Genomic DNA, 17,000 nt, shown 5'->3' with positions numbered 1-17,000 from the left:
GTATTTTGTTTTTGGTATTAATTTGTCAAATTGTATGGCTTTTACCATGACAGGTACACACAGATTCATACTTATGAGCAATCTAAATAAACATACATAACGAGGAAGATGCAAACTCCATGCTGGGATTTGAACTCTGGTAACATTGCTGCAGGCCTCCGTCATTTTATAGTAATTTATTTTGTCCAAGAGACGCAAGAAACCTTACAATATGTAGAAGTAGTTGAAGTTTTTTTTTTATTAAAAGCTGTGGTAGACACTATCTTTTCTTAATCAGTATTATGTGGTTAAATCACTTTCCTTCCCATAGATTTTTAGAAAATAGGATTTAGATGCCAAAATGTGAATATTTCTCCTCAAGTAAAAGTGTCTTTAGTGCTAGTAATGAGAGGGAAATAAATCACCCAAATTGTTGAACATAAAGTTGTTTAGAGCCATTATCTGCACCGTGCTCCTAATGTTTTCTTCATTGTCTTGTCATAACAGAATCGCAGCTGCTCAGACCTCAAAGAAAATTAAATGCTAATTTAGCTGGAAATGAAGATATTGCTAAATCTTGTGTGAATTTCATCTGCAGTGTTTTTGAGTCTGCTGTTTAGTAAGAAACAGATTTGTTAGTTCCACCCTTTGCTCTTCAAACCTTTTCTTTGCACAGCTCCTGCTCCCTGCTGGGAAGCAGCCACCTCCAGCCCAGCCGGCCTGTCTGATGGCCGTCTCCATCTACTGATGTGGGTACTTGAGGTAGTCATGGTCACACAGCCCTCCTCCCCCATAACGATCATTAATGATGTGCCCTGCTTGGGTGGAGGCCTCACCGTGTCTAACCCTGAACCCTGAATCCAGCGGTGGCCTGGCAGTCTGATCCTGTCTGTCACCAGCCGTGTGCTATAAAGCCGGCGTTATCTGCGGCGTTAAGTGCAAGCCGCAGACGGAGGGTCAGCTTAAAGTGAGGCAGCCGAGACACCGTGTCCCGCCTGGTCCCACCGCGCACAGGAAGCCGGGCCGCGCTGGGTCCCCCTTGTCTGGCCCCGGAGTCCAAAAACACAGGCGCTAATGTGGGGAGACACTCAGTCAAATTACTCCCTAATTTCCCCCCAGGAGTGAAATGATCCCACTGGCACTTGAGAATCAGGCTGGGGATTTGTTCTGAGTGATTTGTTTTGTCTTGTCCACACATATCACTGTCCGGTCCCTTCACTCAAGTTCTAGTTCTCTGCGTTTGGCACAGAGGAGGGTCACTAAGGCACTGAGGGAGAAGCTAGTTGTAGCAATTTAACCCAAAAAGTCAGCTAGAAACTGTTAATAATCTTTCCCTGCGGATGTCATTGTCACAAATATAACCCTTTTAGGATGAGTGGCAGTTTTCATAAAAGGCCAAGATTCTGCTGTGCTTTTTGTCATGTTGTACGAAACCCATTATCTATTCATCTGCTAAAGGATCTGATTTAGAGCGAGCTGCTGAGCTGCTCAGCCTCAGTGCGTCACGATTAGCTGCAGCTTAATTCTCCTCCAGCAGGGGTTTAATTGGGTGACTAATACAAACACAAGTGAAGTTTTGGAAAACAAGCTCCCAACACTCACTGCCTCAAAAAAACTCACCTTGATAAAAGAAGAAGTGATGCAGCGAAAAGTTGTTTTATCTAAGATCTGATCTATGATGACTCAGAAGTTTAAACGTAAAACTAACCTGGTTGTTTTTGTCTCAATTCAATTCATAAATACTTCATTGATCCCAAAGGGAAATTAAATGTTGTTGTAACTCATTTAATTAAAAAGTTGTACAAATATTTGAAATCAAACAAAACAAACACAGATGTCAAAAAATATCCAAAGCAATCTTTTCCAACGTAAAGTTGTTGTGCAAACTTTGGTGGCAACAACTTATAATCAGAAGATATTACTTTTCTTACATATCTCTCCACTGATTAATTTTGACCCTCTTTTTTGCAGAGTGGTAGAAATTTCTTAACATTCAAGGGCTATCCTGCATAAGCAACCAGTTTAACGCCAACCCACAACATTTCAATCCGATTTAAATGTGGGCTTTGATTAGGCCACCCCCAAACCTCTAATACGGTTTTTTTAGCATTCAGTGATGGATTTGCTTCGGATCATTGTTCTCATCCAGAACCCGTAAACTTCAGGTCTCAAACTGATGAACAAACATTCATTTCACTTCAGGATTTTCTTTTGTTATTTCAGGTTCACGGTTCTATATTTTCTTCCTTGTGGCTCTCTTTTCACTGGAGTCCCAAAACCTTTGAAACAGACGGGGATTAAGTTGGTAGAAGAAGCTAACTACTTGACTGTATTTGAAAAATATTGATTAGAAGTTTCTAATAATTGAAAACTGGGATGGAGGTTCAGCCTCCAGCAGAACAACAACCCTAAACATGATCAAAGAATTTTAATATGTTAGAGTGTCTAGTCAAAGCCCTGTCCAAAAATTAATTAAGGATGCAACATGAACACTGATGTTAGCAGACACCGGCCAATCTGACTTAACTAGAACTGTTTTCCAAGACAGAACTTCTACTCCAGCAATAATGAAGTATTTCAGACAAGCTTTTTCAGTTAACATGTTGTACCGAAAAAAAAAACATCTTTAATATTTTGAAACATTATCTTGTAATATAAACTGGTTTTAAGAATTTTTTTGCAAAATGTTGCAAATTTTTTTTAAAATGTTGTTTGTGTTTCCAGTATGAAACCTTCAATTTACAGTCTTTTTAAAAATTTGTAACAAAAAGTGCAGACCTTAATTTAAAGTCAACTTTTAAAAGAACAATTTTTAATCAAGACACAATAATTCCTCATTTAGTTTATTTTGAGAGTAATATGCAATCTGACCTCTAACGGTGTTTGTAGTATATTTAACTTTTTCCAAACTGAATTAGTCTCTGAAATCTTAGAGCGTTTCTCTTTCAGAACCTATTTCAAGACTCCCAAACTGCAATTGTTCCATTATCTGACTTTTGCTACATTAACCAGTTTTAATTTGGAGTTACTGGAAATCAGTGTGTCACCCAGTACTATTAACCAGTGATAAGCATTAGCCTCTTTCCCCACTGTATGATATAACCATGATAATGACACATATCAACTGAAGGGTTGATAATGAAGACCTGCCAATGAAATTATTTGTTAATGTAATCGTTGACATAGAGACCAGTGTTTAGAATAATTACAGCTAAGTGACGGGCTTTTAAAACAAACACCGACATAAAAAGAACGGATAAGGTGAAAGAAACCCTAAAACAGCAAGATGTGCACAATGAAACGAATCTAAATGTTTTAGATTTAGATTTGTTATCACAGTTGCACACAATGTGCACTTCCAAATCAAATTCTTGTAGAAACTAGATAAATAAGTATATCTGGATATAAAACATGTTTTGTTTAGACCAGGAAAGTGCATGTTTTTGTTTTTAGTTGCATCAACAGCCCTGGTAGCGGAAACCTTCAAACGTTTAAGTATGAAGCTGTAATGACAGCCCTGCTTTGATTAATGATAACGACGGGGAAATCCCTGGACCTTTAAAAGCAGCTGACTGATGTCTGCCTGAGCCTCTTCAACCCATTATTCCTTTGTGTAGTTGAAAAAAAAAAACAATTACAGAAAAGTATTATTGTTTCTGCTTCTTGGCTTCTGAACTCTAATAACATTATGTTGAGACTCATCCATCTGCAGACTCCACATTTTTACTCATTTGCATGTCTAATAATGCTTTCCATGTTAAAAACTGATTAATTTAAATTAAAAAACCTGTCTGTGAAGTTCTTGTTGATGGATTAAGATACAGCTGACATTCATAGAGTTGGAGGTTCAATCATTAACAATTACAAATATACTCCTGAAGTCGCTGTCTCTTTTTGTAAAGTTTTTTGTTTTTCAACTTTTGTGTGTTTTTTTTTCGTCTGCCAACAGAAGATCCCCACAGCTTCCTGCAGGAAAGCATCTCTCTCCAGTCCTCGTTTTGCTCCCAAATGAATGCAGCTCTTGTTTTCCAGCAGCAAACAAAATGCTGCAAAGCTGAGAAAGCCTGACCTTTTTTGTCACATGCTGCACAGTGAGAAGCATCAATAAATCATGTTGCCTGAAAAGAGTTGCAACAGTTTACATCAGGGTAGATTCTTGTAAGAATTGAGGCCCTGCATAGGCTCCAACACACAATAATAATAACTTTTTATCAAGTAACCTTAACTATCTAAATGTCATAATCAAATTAACTTAGAAAATGGCAAAATTATTAAACTACTGAAATTAGACAATGTTATTCGGCTTCATTTGTCGGCAACTTAATTTTCAGTGTTTACTTTACCCAACAATTGTATTTCCTCTAGAGCTGATATGCAAAATAATTTACAGAAAAAAATGTTTGGTGCAATGACTTCCTAAAATAATAATAACTTTAACTATTTATTATTATATTTGATTGCTCCTGTCACCCCCTGAAACTACCCTCCCTGGGCAGAGAGCCATGTTGATACTTAACAAATATAGTTTGACAATTATATATTTGGTTATATGATTTGATTTACTTTGATACATTTTATTTAACTCATTCTTGTCTCATTTAACACTTAGAATTTTAAAAATAAAATATCAAAGTTTTAGACGCCTTGCAAAATGCAAAGGCGTCTATATTCGATCATGTATGTTTCTTTCTTTTTTCTTGCTATTTTAAGTAATCTGATATATCCTCCTGCAGTGACAGAGTAAACTGAGTAATTATTTTATATTTTCACAGTGCAGATTATCCCTCTGACTGTCTTAAATGATTATTCTAATACTGATTGTATTCAATGTTTTCTGAAGAAATGTGACAAATTCAAACTGTTGTTTCTTAGAAAAAAGCTTTTCTACCATTACTGGACCTTGTTGCAAGATTTACATATAACCAATGAATCCCTAAAATCACAAGGGAACTTATTGGTTATTTGAAGCAAAGTAAATGTCTTAGTCATCGAAACAAGATGATGACTGTAATTGCAAGTCCTTCATCAAAAGTGTGTAAAATTGAGTCATTCATGCAGCATCTGAGTGGGAAATCACTTCCAGCCCGAATTATCCAGGGTCTGGTTGAGTGTTTGGATCTAAATAAAGCTCCTTAGAGAAGAACGTCACAGAGAAAAGTCTTCATAGATTAATATTTAAGACTAACAGGAGCGAGCCGCTGATTTTTTTGGAGATGTTAAACGTCTGACAGGTTTTATTTCTTCTTCTTTTCTTTCATAATGACGCTTCACATCCCTGCAGAACCGACTCCCACCGACCCAGTCCGGAGGGTTATTATTAGGAGTCGTTCAGCTAAATATAAGTGGTTGGTCGGCTGTCATCGCGTCACAATAAGTGAGATGATTCCGCGGAGTTTTCTGTGAGAGGTGTGGAGTTTGGTGTGAGGGGGCTATAAAAGGAGGGGCGGCAGCAAGTGGCTGGCACTCATAACCCAGAGACCGCGGAGGTTTGACCCTCAAACAGCTGCCTGCCTTCATCCGCATGAAAAGTTCAGGTTTTTGTTGTTGATTTTTTCTCTTTCGAAGGAAGAGGAAACATCTTGGATGCGCTGCACCATCAGGTCTTAAACGCCACAATGGCTCTTTGGTGTAACGCCTGCAAAAGTCCCGTCAGCTCTCCGTGCACATCCCACCTTTCGCCCGGAGATCAGCGCCGCTCCGCCTGCAGGAGGTTCAGGTCAGTTCTTCTCTGATCGGTCCTCAAACGGGGGTGCGTGTGCCTCTGGTGGTACAGGTTACGTTACAGGTTAATTGAATGCTTTGGTAACTGATTCTTTTGTAACTGATAGTAGCTGAATCATTTAACCAAACAGTGATCTTTTATAACACATTTTCGTGTTACTTCATCCGCTCAGAGCATTGCTGGTTCAGCTCTCATATAACCTTCTTCAACCCATTTGCTGAGACTCCCTGCACTTTTTGTCGCAATATAAGCAGAATTTCTTCTGTTTTTCTTCCAACAGTGGCTTTCTTCTTACCGATCCTACATAAAGATTTTATGAAGCAAGCAAGTAGTAGCTGTCAACAGATTCTTCCACCTGAGCTCTGGGTCTCTGTTGCACCTCCAGAGTGACTTTGGGCCTTCTGACTAATGTGTTTCCCTGTCAGTAGGTCTTTTAACCTATCAGTGCTCTAAGGGTCAGCTGTGTTAAATTGTGTTTTATTTAATGGTATCAAGGAAAAGGGGGTTAAATACGTAGGTCACACTTTTCAATTTTATTTAGTTTTTTTTTTTAAAGATTTTGAAAACTGCATAGTGCATTTTCTGCTAAATAATTAATGAACTCATTTTGTTGTTTCTTCATAACCAAATCTCAATAAAGAACATTAAACTAGACACATAAGCACAACTGACAGTTTGTATCGAATGGTTTGTAAAAACCCAACTTCAATCTATTTACTTCTTGTCTTCTAGCAACTAACTAATTATTCTCTCTTTTTTTTTTGACTGATATCTTGCAATTCTGTGAATTTTAATTATATAGAAAATTGTCTCTATAATCAGATGCCATTCTGTTTGTGAGCCAGGTCCATTTAATTCTTATTTTGGTTTGAAGGGCTTTTGCACAGTCTGAGCTGGTTTCCAGTAAATGAAAGAAAATACAAAAAGAAGTGAAATAATTGGAGCAACTTAAATTTCCATTTGCACACCTTCCCAGTTTCCCTGTTTGCTGGTTGGGATTAATGCATTTTATTGTTATGGCATTTTATAGGCTTTTGAGACACAAGGTAGAGAAAAATGTGCTTCAACCTCAGTGATGCTCTCAAAACTAATCCAATAATTTATCCCTTTTTTTATTACTTAGTCCTATTTATAAACACGTCTTGACTGAATTTGATATTAATATCTGATCAGGAGTTGATTGTGATCATCCTTGGAGTGATCTCACTCTCCTTTTGTGGCACTTTCTGTGTGGTGTGACGTGGGGTGCTCCCTCTCCAAGGACGCCCACTTTATAAGGCAATGAAGGGAGAACGAGGAGCCCTGCCGCCCCTCCTTTTCTGTGTGCGTGACGCCCACGCTCGGAGCCCCGGTAGCTATAAAAGGCTCTGTGAGGATGGACCCAGACAGACTCTGATCATGCAGACTAAGTGCGCGGAGAGCCCTCATCGCTCTACTCAGCCTCTCCCGTCAGCCGTTTCCATAGGAACTCTTCACATTCAAAGTGGGCTTTAGCCCAGACAAGGCTAAATCTGTGTTTTGTTCTGAAGTGAACAGAATGGAACCAGATTAGTTTTTTGACCATTTTGTAGATTTTTAGGTCACAGCTCTCACACCAGCAATCATGGTCTCCCACAGGTCCACTAAAGGAGCCTCAAAAGCCCGGAGAGATCACATCAACTATGAAATCAGGAATATGCGCTCGCTGCTCCCCATCAGCCAGGAGGACCAGGAGCGCCTGTCGTACCTTCACTCCATGGCTGCCATCTGCACATACGTCCGCAAATCTGTCCTCTTCCAGGGTGAGTTCTTCAAACTTATCACAAGTTAAATTTACCTTGTTACTTTTACTTGTGTAACTTTGGGGGAAAAAATGTACTTTTAGGGGTATTTTTACAACGCTGCACTTTTTACTTGTTATTGAGTGAATTTATTGAATATTGATACTCTGACTTGAGTAACTTCACTGAAGGAAAAACAAGCTTGTTTTGACAACAACAAAGTCATCAGACCTGCAGATTTTGATACAATTTAATATTTTTTTAATGAAAGAAATTATTTTGTAAAAAACTTTCTTTAGTTGGATGTTGTTATTTTGTAATTCTCTTATTTATATGAATTATTTTCTTTTATTTTGGCCTTACCAAAAAATCCCACATATCTACATTTTGGTCCATCTAATGGTGCAATTTTTAGATATTAAATTATAATTTATTTTTTAAATCAGTTTCTCAGTACTTTAGTAACTAAATTAGTTTTTTCTTTTTACTTCTACTTGATACAAAATGATGTAGTGGTACTCTTAATGCAGCATACTTTTTTTTCAACACTAAATTTAGATTCAAACTGCCTCACATAGAGGATTATGAAGCTCAGTTTAAAAGTGTCATATGGACAACATCAAAAAGTCAGCTGGGACAATCTACAGAGACAGAAAGGCGGTGAAACAAAGGCTGAACTCGTCCTTTCATCCTGCAGGGCTCTCGGCTGGGGAACGGTCTCAGAGCACTGTGCAGTACGAGGCCTTCCTGGACGCTCTGCACGGATTCCTCCTCGTCACCACGGCTCAAGGCAAATTGGTTTATGTGTCGGAAAATGTGACTGAATACCTCGGCCTGTCCATGGTGAGCATTCAAGACCCACATTTTCACTGTTTTGCTTCTTAAGAGACTTTGATCTGTCAATGTCACCCTGTGTTGCTTTTTCAGGTAGATGTTCTACAAGGAGACACAATCTATGACTTAGTGGAACAATCTGACGTGGATATTATTCGCTCCAACCTCAACGTGGAAAGCAACTTATTTTCAGGTAACAATACATTCCTTTAGTTACAGGTTGAAGCTTAAAAGTAAACAAAATTCGTCTGCAATTAGACTATACAGTCCACATTTATTGGGAACATAATTGCTGCAAAACCTTGTTTTGCTGCAATTCTAAGAAAAAAAAAAAGTCATTCGTTTTGAGTACATTTTTTGCAGAAATAAAATATGCAATCAAAAGAAAAAAATATTTTAAACCAACTCAGCAACTGGGAAATAATAGGTGTTAAATAATCTGTAGTCAGTTTAAATAATCCAGATTTGGTTGCACATTTTGAAATAAAGCTGGTCTTAGATAATTCAGAATGCACAACAAAAATGATAAAAAATCCAACCAGAGAAGTGTTTTTTATTTCTCTTAAAGATTGACAGAAAAATTATCATGTGGAAAAATATTCCATCTAGAAGTAAAAAAAAAAAAAAGTGTAGTTATAGAGCAAGAAAACCCAAAGATAACCAATTTCAGTTTATAACTTCACTAGATTTTCTTATTTGACAGAATTTCAAATAAAACTCCAATAAGTTTCTCAGGGCTTTTGGGAGAGAGACAGGCATACACCATCCCACTTGAGATTAAATGTTTAATCTCAAGTCTCCTCTGATGGAAACAGAGGTTCAGATTAAATCTCAGTACAGAGTTTTGTTGAGCAGAGAATGTTTTTTTTCCTGCATGGCATGTAGGCAGTGTCTAGTGGTTGTTATTGAGACTTGTTGATGTGAAGACTACACCCTGTGCTGCTGTGAGCGTTGGAGATTTTCTTCATCTTTCCTGCAACCCCAACAAGATAAATGCCAGTTCTGGTTCTGCCTTGTGGCTAATATGGGCCTCTGTTTAATGTCTTATTTATAAGCAACAGAAATTCATGGATTATTAATTGGAAGTTCCTAGAAACTCCAGTCAACCTAAAGAAGTAAAGTGTGGGTGCTTTCATTGCGGCTGTAAAGTTTCAGCATTTATTGAGATTAAATTGCCATTTTACTTTATTTTTCTCAGAAAGGAGCTTCGTGTGTTGCATGCTGGCCTCCAAGGCCTTTAAGCTCCAGTTTGGAAGCTGCTGCTCCATGCTGGTCAGAGGAGGCTTCCAGTTCATCCCTCAGGCCTCGTCTACAGCCGACTCCACGATCCAGCCTTTGTTTGTGGCCCTCTGCACCCCCACGGTGAATCGCCTGATCGGCGCCGACTCTCACTTCTGCCACAGCTTCAGCAGCACCCACAGGCTGGACATGAGCTTCACTCAGCTCTCAGACAGGTAAATGCAAACTCCACAGCTTAGGCTACGTTCACACAGCAGGTCTTCATGTGTTATTCATATTTTTTTTTCTGAAATATATATTTTTTACATGGTCAGGGAGCTAAGTAAACTCGGCCGCAGTCAGACTCATGCGAACAATTTTTGGCTCCTAACGTTGAGGTCACACAGCATTGCATTGTTTATAGAAGTAATAATACATGGAGTTGTTTATGAATTGATTTTTTATAGTTTATTCAGCAATGGAGCCGATAGTATCATCATAAGAGCATAAGAGAATTAAAGAATCCAATAAAAACAAAACACAATTAATAGCAATGACTTTTATGGAGTATTGACTGTAATTACTGTATGAATGTTTGTTTTTTTTGATGTAATCAGAGCCAGAAGTAGCCAAAATAATTTTCAGCCATTGTTTGCGACCATATTTAGCACCTCTGCCCTTTTTCTGGTGCAAAATTATGACACACGTCTCACATCAATGAAATAAAATCCGACATGACCGTTCAGACTGCAGACACTTTAAAAACACATTTGGAGATGACATAAATCAGATTTTTTGGGAGAAAAGATCAGAATTGGGCTGTTCAAACTGCAGTGAAAAAGCCATTTATAGGTTATGTTTGGGCAACGCAGTGGATTTACATCACATTTTCCTTTTGTGTTTTCAAATCCTTAGGCAAGGATCGCCGTCTGTGGTTTCTGATTGTTATTATTATTTTTTTTTAGTGTTTTATACTATTTGGGGTATTCGAGGGAGGAAATGATCAACCGATCATGGTACAGCTTCTTGCATCCTGAAGATCTGCCAGTGGCTGCAACTTCTCATAAAAGTTTAAGTAAGTATTTTTTTTTATATTTGTAGCTTTTCAAAGCTAGCGGCCAGGTTTTTAATGGAGAATAACTTGTTTCTATCCTTTATAATAACCGTAATTGCCTTTTACTCCAGTGCTGGCAGAAGAGGGCTTCCAGGTGGAGATGATCCTGAGGCTCCAGAGCACAGATCTGTCATGGACTTGGATCTATATCCGAGCTAACAAGGACCCAGAGTGCCAGAGCATCAGCTGCACTAACTACATCATCAGGTGTGATGAGGCTCTCAGGCAACCCCGAACTGACAGCGTTTCACTTTTAGAAGTCTCTTAACACATTTTTTTAAATCTCACAGCAAAACCGAGGCCAAATTTCTGCAGAAGAAAATCAGCAGCGCTGCCTTCAAGCCGCCGTCTTTGCCAAATTACCTCTACTTTGCTCCAGAGGTGCCTCAGATTCAGAGCGTCAGCGCTAAATGTTTTAAAAGGCGGAGGATGTGTGGCAGCCAGAGTGAGGAGCTTGGAACCAGAACAAGAACGGAGTGTGAGGAAGACATTTACTGTGCATTTTGCCCGACCTCCCAGGGTAACGGCTCCCCTGTTCCCATGGGTGAGAGCCCTGCACTGTTCACCCCTCCTTACAGCCCAGCCTCGTCCAGCTCCACTCTGCAGCCGGAGGAGCTGAACTCTGACCTCCTGATGGATATTCATACATGTGAAGATCAGCTGCCAAACTCTCCTGACGCCTCTCCCTCTTACTACTCCAACCAGGACATGAGACTCGCCTGTCACCAATCACCTGCTGACTCTTTACTCACAGCCGCTGACCAAGTCTTTGAACACAGAGACTTTGACCTGTTCACCGGCAGCTCCCCGCACTCCTCTTCATCCTCATCTTCATCTCCAAACTATGATTTCCAGGCTCGTCCGGCTGACGCTCGATTGGTTCCAGACTGTTTCTTCGTGTCGGAAACGTGCGAGAGCCAAGGGGAGAGCGCATCACTGCATCCAGATGACGTCAACCTTCTGGACGATCCACAAGGGGGCAGTCTGGTTCAGCTTCATCAGGTGCCCCAACAAGAACTTCTCATGCATTCCAGCATTCTTACTCCCACCCAGTCTCCGGTGGCGGCAGAACCGAACCTCTATGACGAGAGGGAGCAGGCAGCCATCAGCATCTTGGCCCAGCAGATCTCCTCTCTTGCCAGCAGCTTCAATCTGCACCGCAGCCTAAATCCTCTTCAAAACGTGACGCCGGCAGCCAGCGGTGACTGGCTCCAAGGGTCACCTCTTCCTTCAGCCCTTCTCCCAAAGCAGGAGCAGGTTTATGATGACTGCACGCTGGACAGCATCCTCAAAGACTTGAACGTGGTCTCTAGGAAAAATAGTCCGTCCAGTCCTGACATTGTTTCCAGCAGCTACCAGCAGGGCCTCGTTTCAGGGCAGCCGGTCAGCTCAGGCAGCTTCACCATATATCCCTTCAATGTGCAGCTGGGAAACCAAGGCAGAAACACTGGGTTGCATCAACTCAACCACTACATGCAGAGGAGCCTCCAGCAAGGTAAGCTTTACGAGAGTATACAATATTTTGCTGAGAAGAAAAATATTTACCCCCTTACAGATTTCTCTTTTCTTAACTCAAACAGATTTTCAAAATTACTGTTTTGAGGTGATGATTTAATTTATTGAGGGAAAAAATGATCCAAAACAACCTGATCATACATGGAAATATTGCTGCTCCTTAAACCAAAATAATGGCTGTGGAGAAATTTTGAATCACTCTGTATTGAGAATTGATAACTGTGTTTTAATTACAAATGTGGGCAAAACTTTGCCAATAGTCTAGTAATATATATAAAGAAAACCACAATTATGCAACTGCTGTGTTACCATTCAATCAGAAACACTTTTAAAATCAAACGTGAATAAGTTTGTTCACACAAAGCGTCATTAAAAAACAAAAAACACTCTACGTCATCATCCACCTTCCACTTCCTGTCGTCTTCTTTATCTTTTCCGCCAGTAGTAACATCCGGTGATTGATCACACATTTTTAATGCAAATAAATTGTTTCCGTTGAACTCATTAAAGTGTTCCAGAAATAATTGACAGTCCAACAATTTCTGGTTCACCACTATTCCATGATTTCTCCATTTTCAGCTCTCATAAAGCCTTATAAAAAAAATAAATTCTGTGACATTTTCCACAGCAGGCCTACATTATATTGTCAATTTGAATTATTTCTTGATTGTACAGGTCCAGCAGTGAAACTGAACCAAAACAATGCTGTTTCACAAAGTCTGTCTGGTTTAGATTTTGTCGTAATAAACAAAATTATTATGTGATGTTTACCAGTGTTTGATATTGAAATTGAAATAATATGAAACATCTAGGTGCAACAAAAAAAAAATCAAAAAAATATCTTTAAGATAAGCTCTGTATATCCAGAACTAATTTCCACTCTCTGTACTGTTTGTCTCCCTGCAGATGGACTTGCTGAGGAGAACTTGTACTAAAATAAGTCTGTGACTTACTGTGCTAACACCCGTATGACATATTGTCAGGGCAACCCTCCTACGACGGATTCAAAGAGAGAGAATAATGGATGTCAGCGGTTAGATGCTGTTTACTTTACCAAAATAAGCCGAGATAAATTGTCCTGTTCTGTCAACTCTGCCGTAACTCCTCCAAGCACTGCTGTCAGGTGTGTTTTATGTTTTGCTGATGTCTTTTATTCTTAGAAAAAGTAAAGGTACTTTGTAATAATACTTCTGACAGGAGTTACACACTGAATTCGAGGTATATTTTTCATTTAATACTAAGTGACCACAGTTTACTATTGAGCACTTTATCAAAGTCACCGACCGAAGAATTTCATAACAGAGGAGATAGAAACTTGTACCTTAATTTAACCAGGATAAGCTTTAACACATTAATCATCCCTTATAGTAAAGAACCAGCTATTGTTACTTCCCAGGTGCCTTAAAACTGGTCATAAAGATGTAGTTTGTTAGACTGATGTTTGCCGATTTGATGCAAAAGTGACTTAATGTTTTCATGCTGTCAGGGATTAAGGTAAACCAGCAGTAGCAGAAAATATATAATGATTGTAAATGCAGCTTCTACCTCAGTGGAAAAGCTCGACACATTCCAAGTTTGTATTATTCTGTTTTACCTTCTTCTATTTATCTGCAGTTTAATGTTAATTGTGTGTATATTTTTTTTCTCCCATGATACTGGTATGTTTCTCTGTTCAGAGATGTAAATAAATCACATGGAAAACACGTTGATAGTTTTTCTTTCTATTGTTTTCATGAAATTTAATCAATAAACCTTGTAAAACATGATGAAATATAACAACAGGGCTAATCCAATGGGAATGTTAGCAAGAGTAAAAACAACATGTTATTTTCACAAAAAAGCTTCAGTTGGTAGAGCTTTTGTGGCTAAGAAATCCCGACTTACACACAATTAACAAGAAAACAATAAAAGTGTTCCCTGTGAGTTAAGTGAACATATTCATCCACCTTTAATCCTTCCTTTGGTCTCTGCTGAGTTCTGTAGGAGGAGCACATATTGTCTCTCCAGCTGCTAAAGTCTGCAGTAGGTTCACCAACTTTTATTCATGTTCAGTTTTATGCTGGTGGGTTTGTCAGAAACACAATGAAGCAGCAAACAAAAGCTGAGGAGAAATTATCTGAGATTTTTGAATAGTTTTTTTTACACTCATCATCCGCATGAACTGTCTTTTAATAATTTATCCAAAGAACAATTTTAGCGTTAACTGATGACACAACTTCAATAATTCTCAAAAACAAGTATTGAGTACACAAGCTTGAATTTATCTTGGATTTTCTCAATTCCATGCAGGCTCAAATATACACACAATACACAGAATAATATTTGAATGAATGTCTCTTAGGAAGCTGGACCTCAACCAAACTATTTTTTTTAAATCACTTGCAAGTTTCTGACAATTCTGGCTGGACATTTGACCAATGATTTTTGCAGAGTTGGCAGCAGTAAATGTTTATTTACATTGTATAGGTCAGAGCCATGCAAAGGTCTAATGCTGATAATGAAATGGATGATATGAAGTTGAATATTAATTCTTCATTATGTTCATTCACGTTGCATAATGAGGCTATACTATTAGCAGGAAAACGGGAACACAAAATGATGATACTGCCAACATGCATAATAGTATGCATTGCATTCTTGGGTTACAAAACCACAACCTGATGCCTCCAAACGTTTTTGTTCTCAGTCACGAAGTAACCGTGAAAGGAAGTAGCTCCATCTTTGTTTTTTCTGACCCACAAACAAAGACCACAAAGAAATGAAGGACAGATTTAAGGAGACAATATTTAGAAAATGGATTCTGGAAATAAAAAAATTAAAAAAATTCTCACTTTTCTTCTTCCATAATTTAGACTGTGAGGAAGCGCATAATGCTTTCACTGGATAGTCAGGATCGGATTGGTATGAATCCATCCCCCGTCTTGGATGGATTTTTACATCTTTTGGCTGGTCACATAAACTGTTCACAGAGAGATCAATCCAAGGTTGACCACATCTGGAAAAATCAATGGATGCATGGATGAATATTTAGATAAGTGACCCGACTGAACGCTGAGGCGAGTGATCTATTGCTGCAGGCTGCAATGAGATGCAGCACCACAGGAACACCTGGTTCATATGCATGAATGCAGAGCAATAGCCTCGTAGATGAGCTCTAGGTGAAAACAACCACCAGATGGCGCAATAGCTCCAACTGGCTCTCGGTCAGACACTACATGACAATAACATAATTCAAACGAGGCTGAAAAAAGCGCATTCTGTGTCTGTCTGTGTTTGTGTGTGTGTGTTCGTTCATAGGAAGGAGTCCAGATGCCTTTAGTTATCCATGGAGACCTAATTAGAAGTGATGTCTCTTGAAGGGTACTATGGCATATGAAGTTCCTAACAAGTTCCCACATCTGCTGTGCTTCGGTCTTCCTGCTTCTGTCAGCGTTACCTGCAACAATAATGATTTCCCACAGGCACAGTTTCACTGAGGTTGTGTCCACACCACGCGAAAAAAAAAGAAGAAAGAAAAAAAGTCACCTTTACATTCCAGTGACCCCCAGTCAGCCTTCCTTAACAGAGTTTGGCTGTCTTTACATGACTATAATTACACCGCATATCAGAAACCGCAGGCAGACATGTTTTAATAGATCACTCAGATACATATGAGGCCCTCTTATCTCTCTTATGTTAAAGTGGGCTGATGTGAGATTGTGGTAACAACCCAACATCTCACAAGAGAGGAGATGCATGAGAAAATGAAAGTGTTTGGGTGCTGCTGTGATTCATATCTGGGATCTGAAAGTGGTGTTGAGGTTGCACAGCTGACAAAAGAGAAACAGGAGGAAAACTGTCATCTGCCCCATTTCAATAGCTCTTAAATCGTTTTCTGAGGTGAATGGCTGGAGGGCGGATGCTGAGAGAAAAGTGTATCAGCGCAACTGAATCCTAAATTTATGACTTTCTAGGATTAATTTGTAAAAAGTGTTGGAATATATACATAAAAAAACTGAGTTTTATTCAGTAGTTCAATTCACACTGCAAAAATGCAAAATCTTTTTGCAAATACTTATGCTTAGTTTCTAGTACAAATATCTTTACACATGTAAAATAAGACAAAACTATAACTTCCATGTAAATTTTCAGGTAGATACAGGAGCTTGTTTTAAGTTAATAATTGTTTTGATAAAATACTGGTGCCATTAGCAGGTTGTATCACTTATAACAAAACATTTTCCCCACGTTATAAGCAAAATAATCTGCCAATGAAAACATGATTTTTCCATTAATATTAAAGAATTATTAACTTAAAAAATCTCTTATGTTTTGCTGAAAAGTTACTTACAAATGAGTTTTGTCTTATTCCACATATTTTGTGATATTTTCACTAGAAACTAAGCCAAAAATAGTTAATAATATTTTGTGTTTTTCCAGTTCAAACTTTATTATATTGCTCCATTAGCATAACACATAGTGCTATTACATAGTGACATATTACATGTCTGTGAATCTCACTGCAGCTTACAGTTAATCAAGAATCTGATGTTCTTTGTACTGTGCCATATACACACTCTTTACTTAGCCGCCACTCCTCTTGCATGAATAGCTGCATCAGATAAGCGTAGCAGAGGCATAAAGGAAGCTCAGGTTTCTGTAATATCAGGCTGGTTTCTCTTTGCAACAGTCCAGATATTCTCTGTGGGGATTAGGCCAGGCAGCTAATCATGCACAGTGATAGTACTCTCATTGAAGAAGGTGTGAGTAGTCAAGAATGGCTTAATACAATAAATGTGATATTCCTGAATACTTTTATATGAGAAGACTCATGATGCACTGACTGCTGCTGCAGTCTAGGTTTGATTAATGGTTTTTA

General features: G+C 38.7%; 1 protein-coding gene across 1 annotated transcript; it reads left to right on the top strand.

Annotated features, from left to right (window-relative positions):
* Positions 1–5,594: 5,594 nt before the first annotated feature.
* Positions 5,595–13,845, top strand: npas4l (neuronal PAS domain protein 4 like). The gene is made up of 9 exons (XM_055029158.1): positions 5,595–5,695; positions 7,319–7,482; positions 8,159–8,304; positions 8,389–8,488; positions 9,494–9,749; positions 10,479–10,588; positions 10,699–10,834; positions 10,918–12,122; positions 13,049–13,845. Exons 1-9 carry the CDS (start codon positions 5,595–5,597, stop codon positions 13,075–13,077), a joined length of 2,247 nt encoding a protein of 748 aa, XP_054885133.1. The 3' UTR covers positions 13,078–13,845.
* Positions 13,846–17,000: the final 3,155 nt, after the last annotated feature.

This window comes from Poeciliopsis prolifica, unplaced genomic scaffold, assembly GCF_027474105.1.
Source record: "Poeciliopsis prolifica strain line A6 unplaced genomic scaffold, Auburn_PproV2 SCAFFOLD005, whole genome shotgun sequence".
NCBI lineage: Eukaryota > Metazoa > Chordata > Actinopteri > Cyprinodontiformes > Poeciliidae > Poeciliopsis > Poeciliopsis prolifica.
The sequence above is the reverse complement of the archived record's forward strand: the minus strand, read 5'-3'. Positions and strand labels throughout refer to the sequence as shown.

Coding starts and splice junctions, on each gene's coding strand:
- npas4l (XM_055029158.1), top strand. CDS start 5,595: ATGGCTCTTTGGTGTAACGCCTGCAAAAGTCCCGTCAGCTCTCCGTGC. Junction 5,696..7,318: donor TCCGCCTGCAGGAGGTTCAG/GTCAGTTCTTCT, acceptor GGTCTCCCACAG/GTCCACTAAAGGAGCCTCAA. Junction 10,835..10,917: donor TGCACTAACTACATCATCAG/GTGTGATGAGGC, acceptor TAAATCTCACAG/CAAAACCGAGGCCAAATTTC.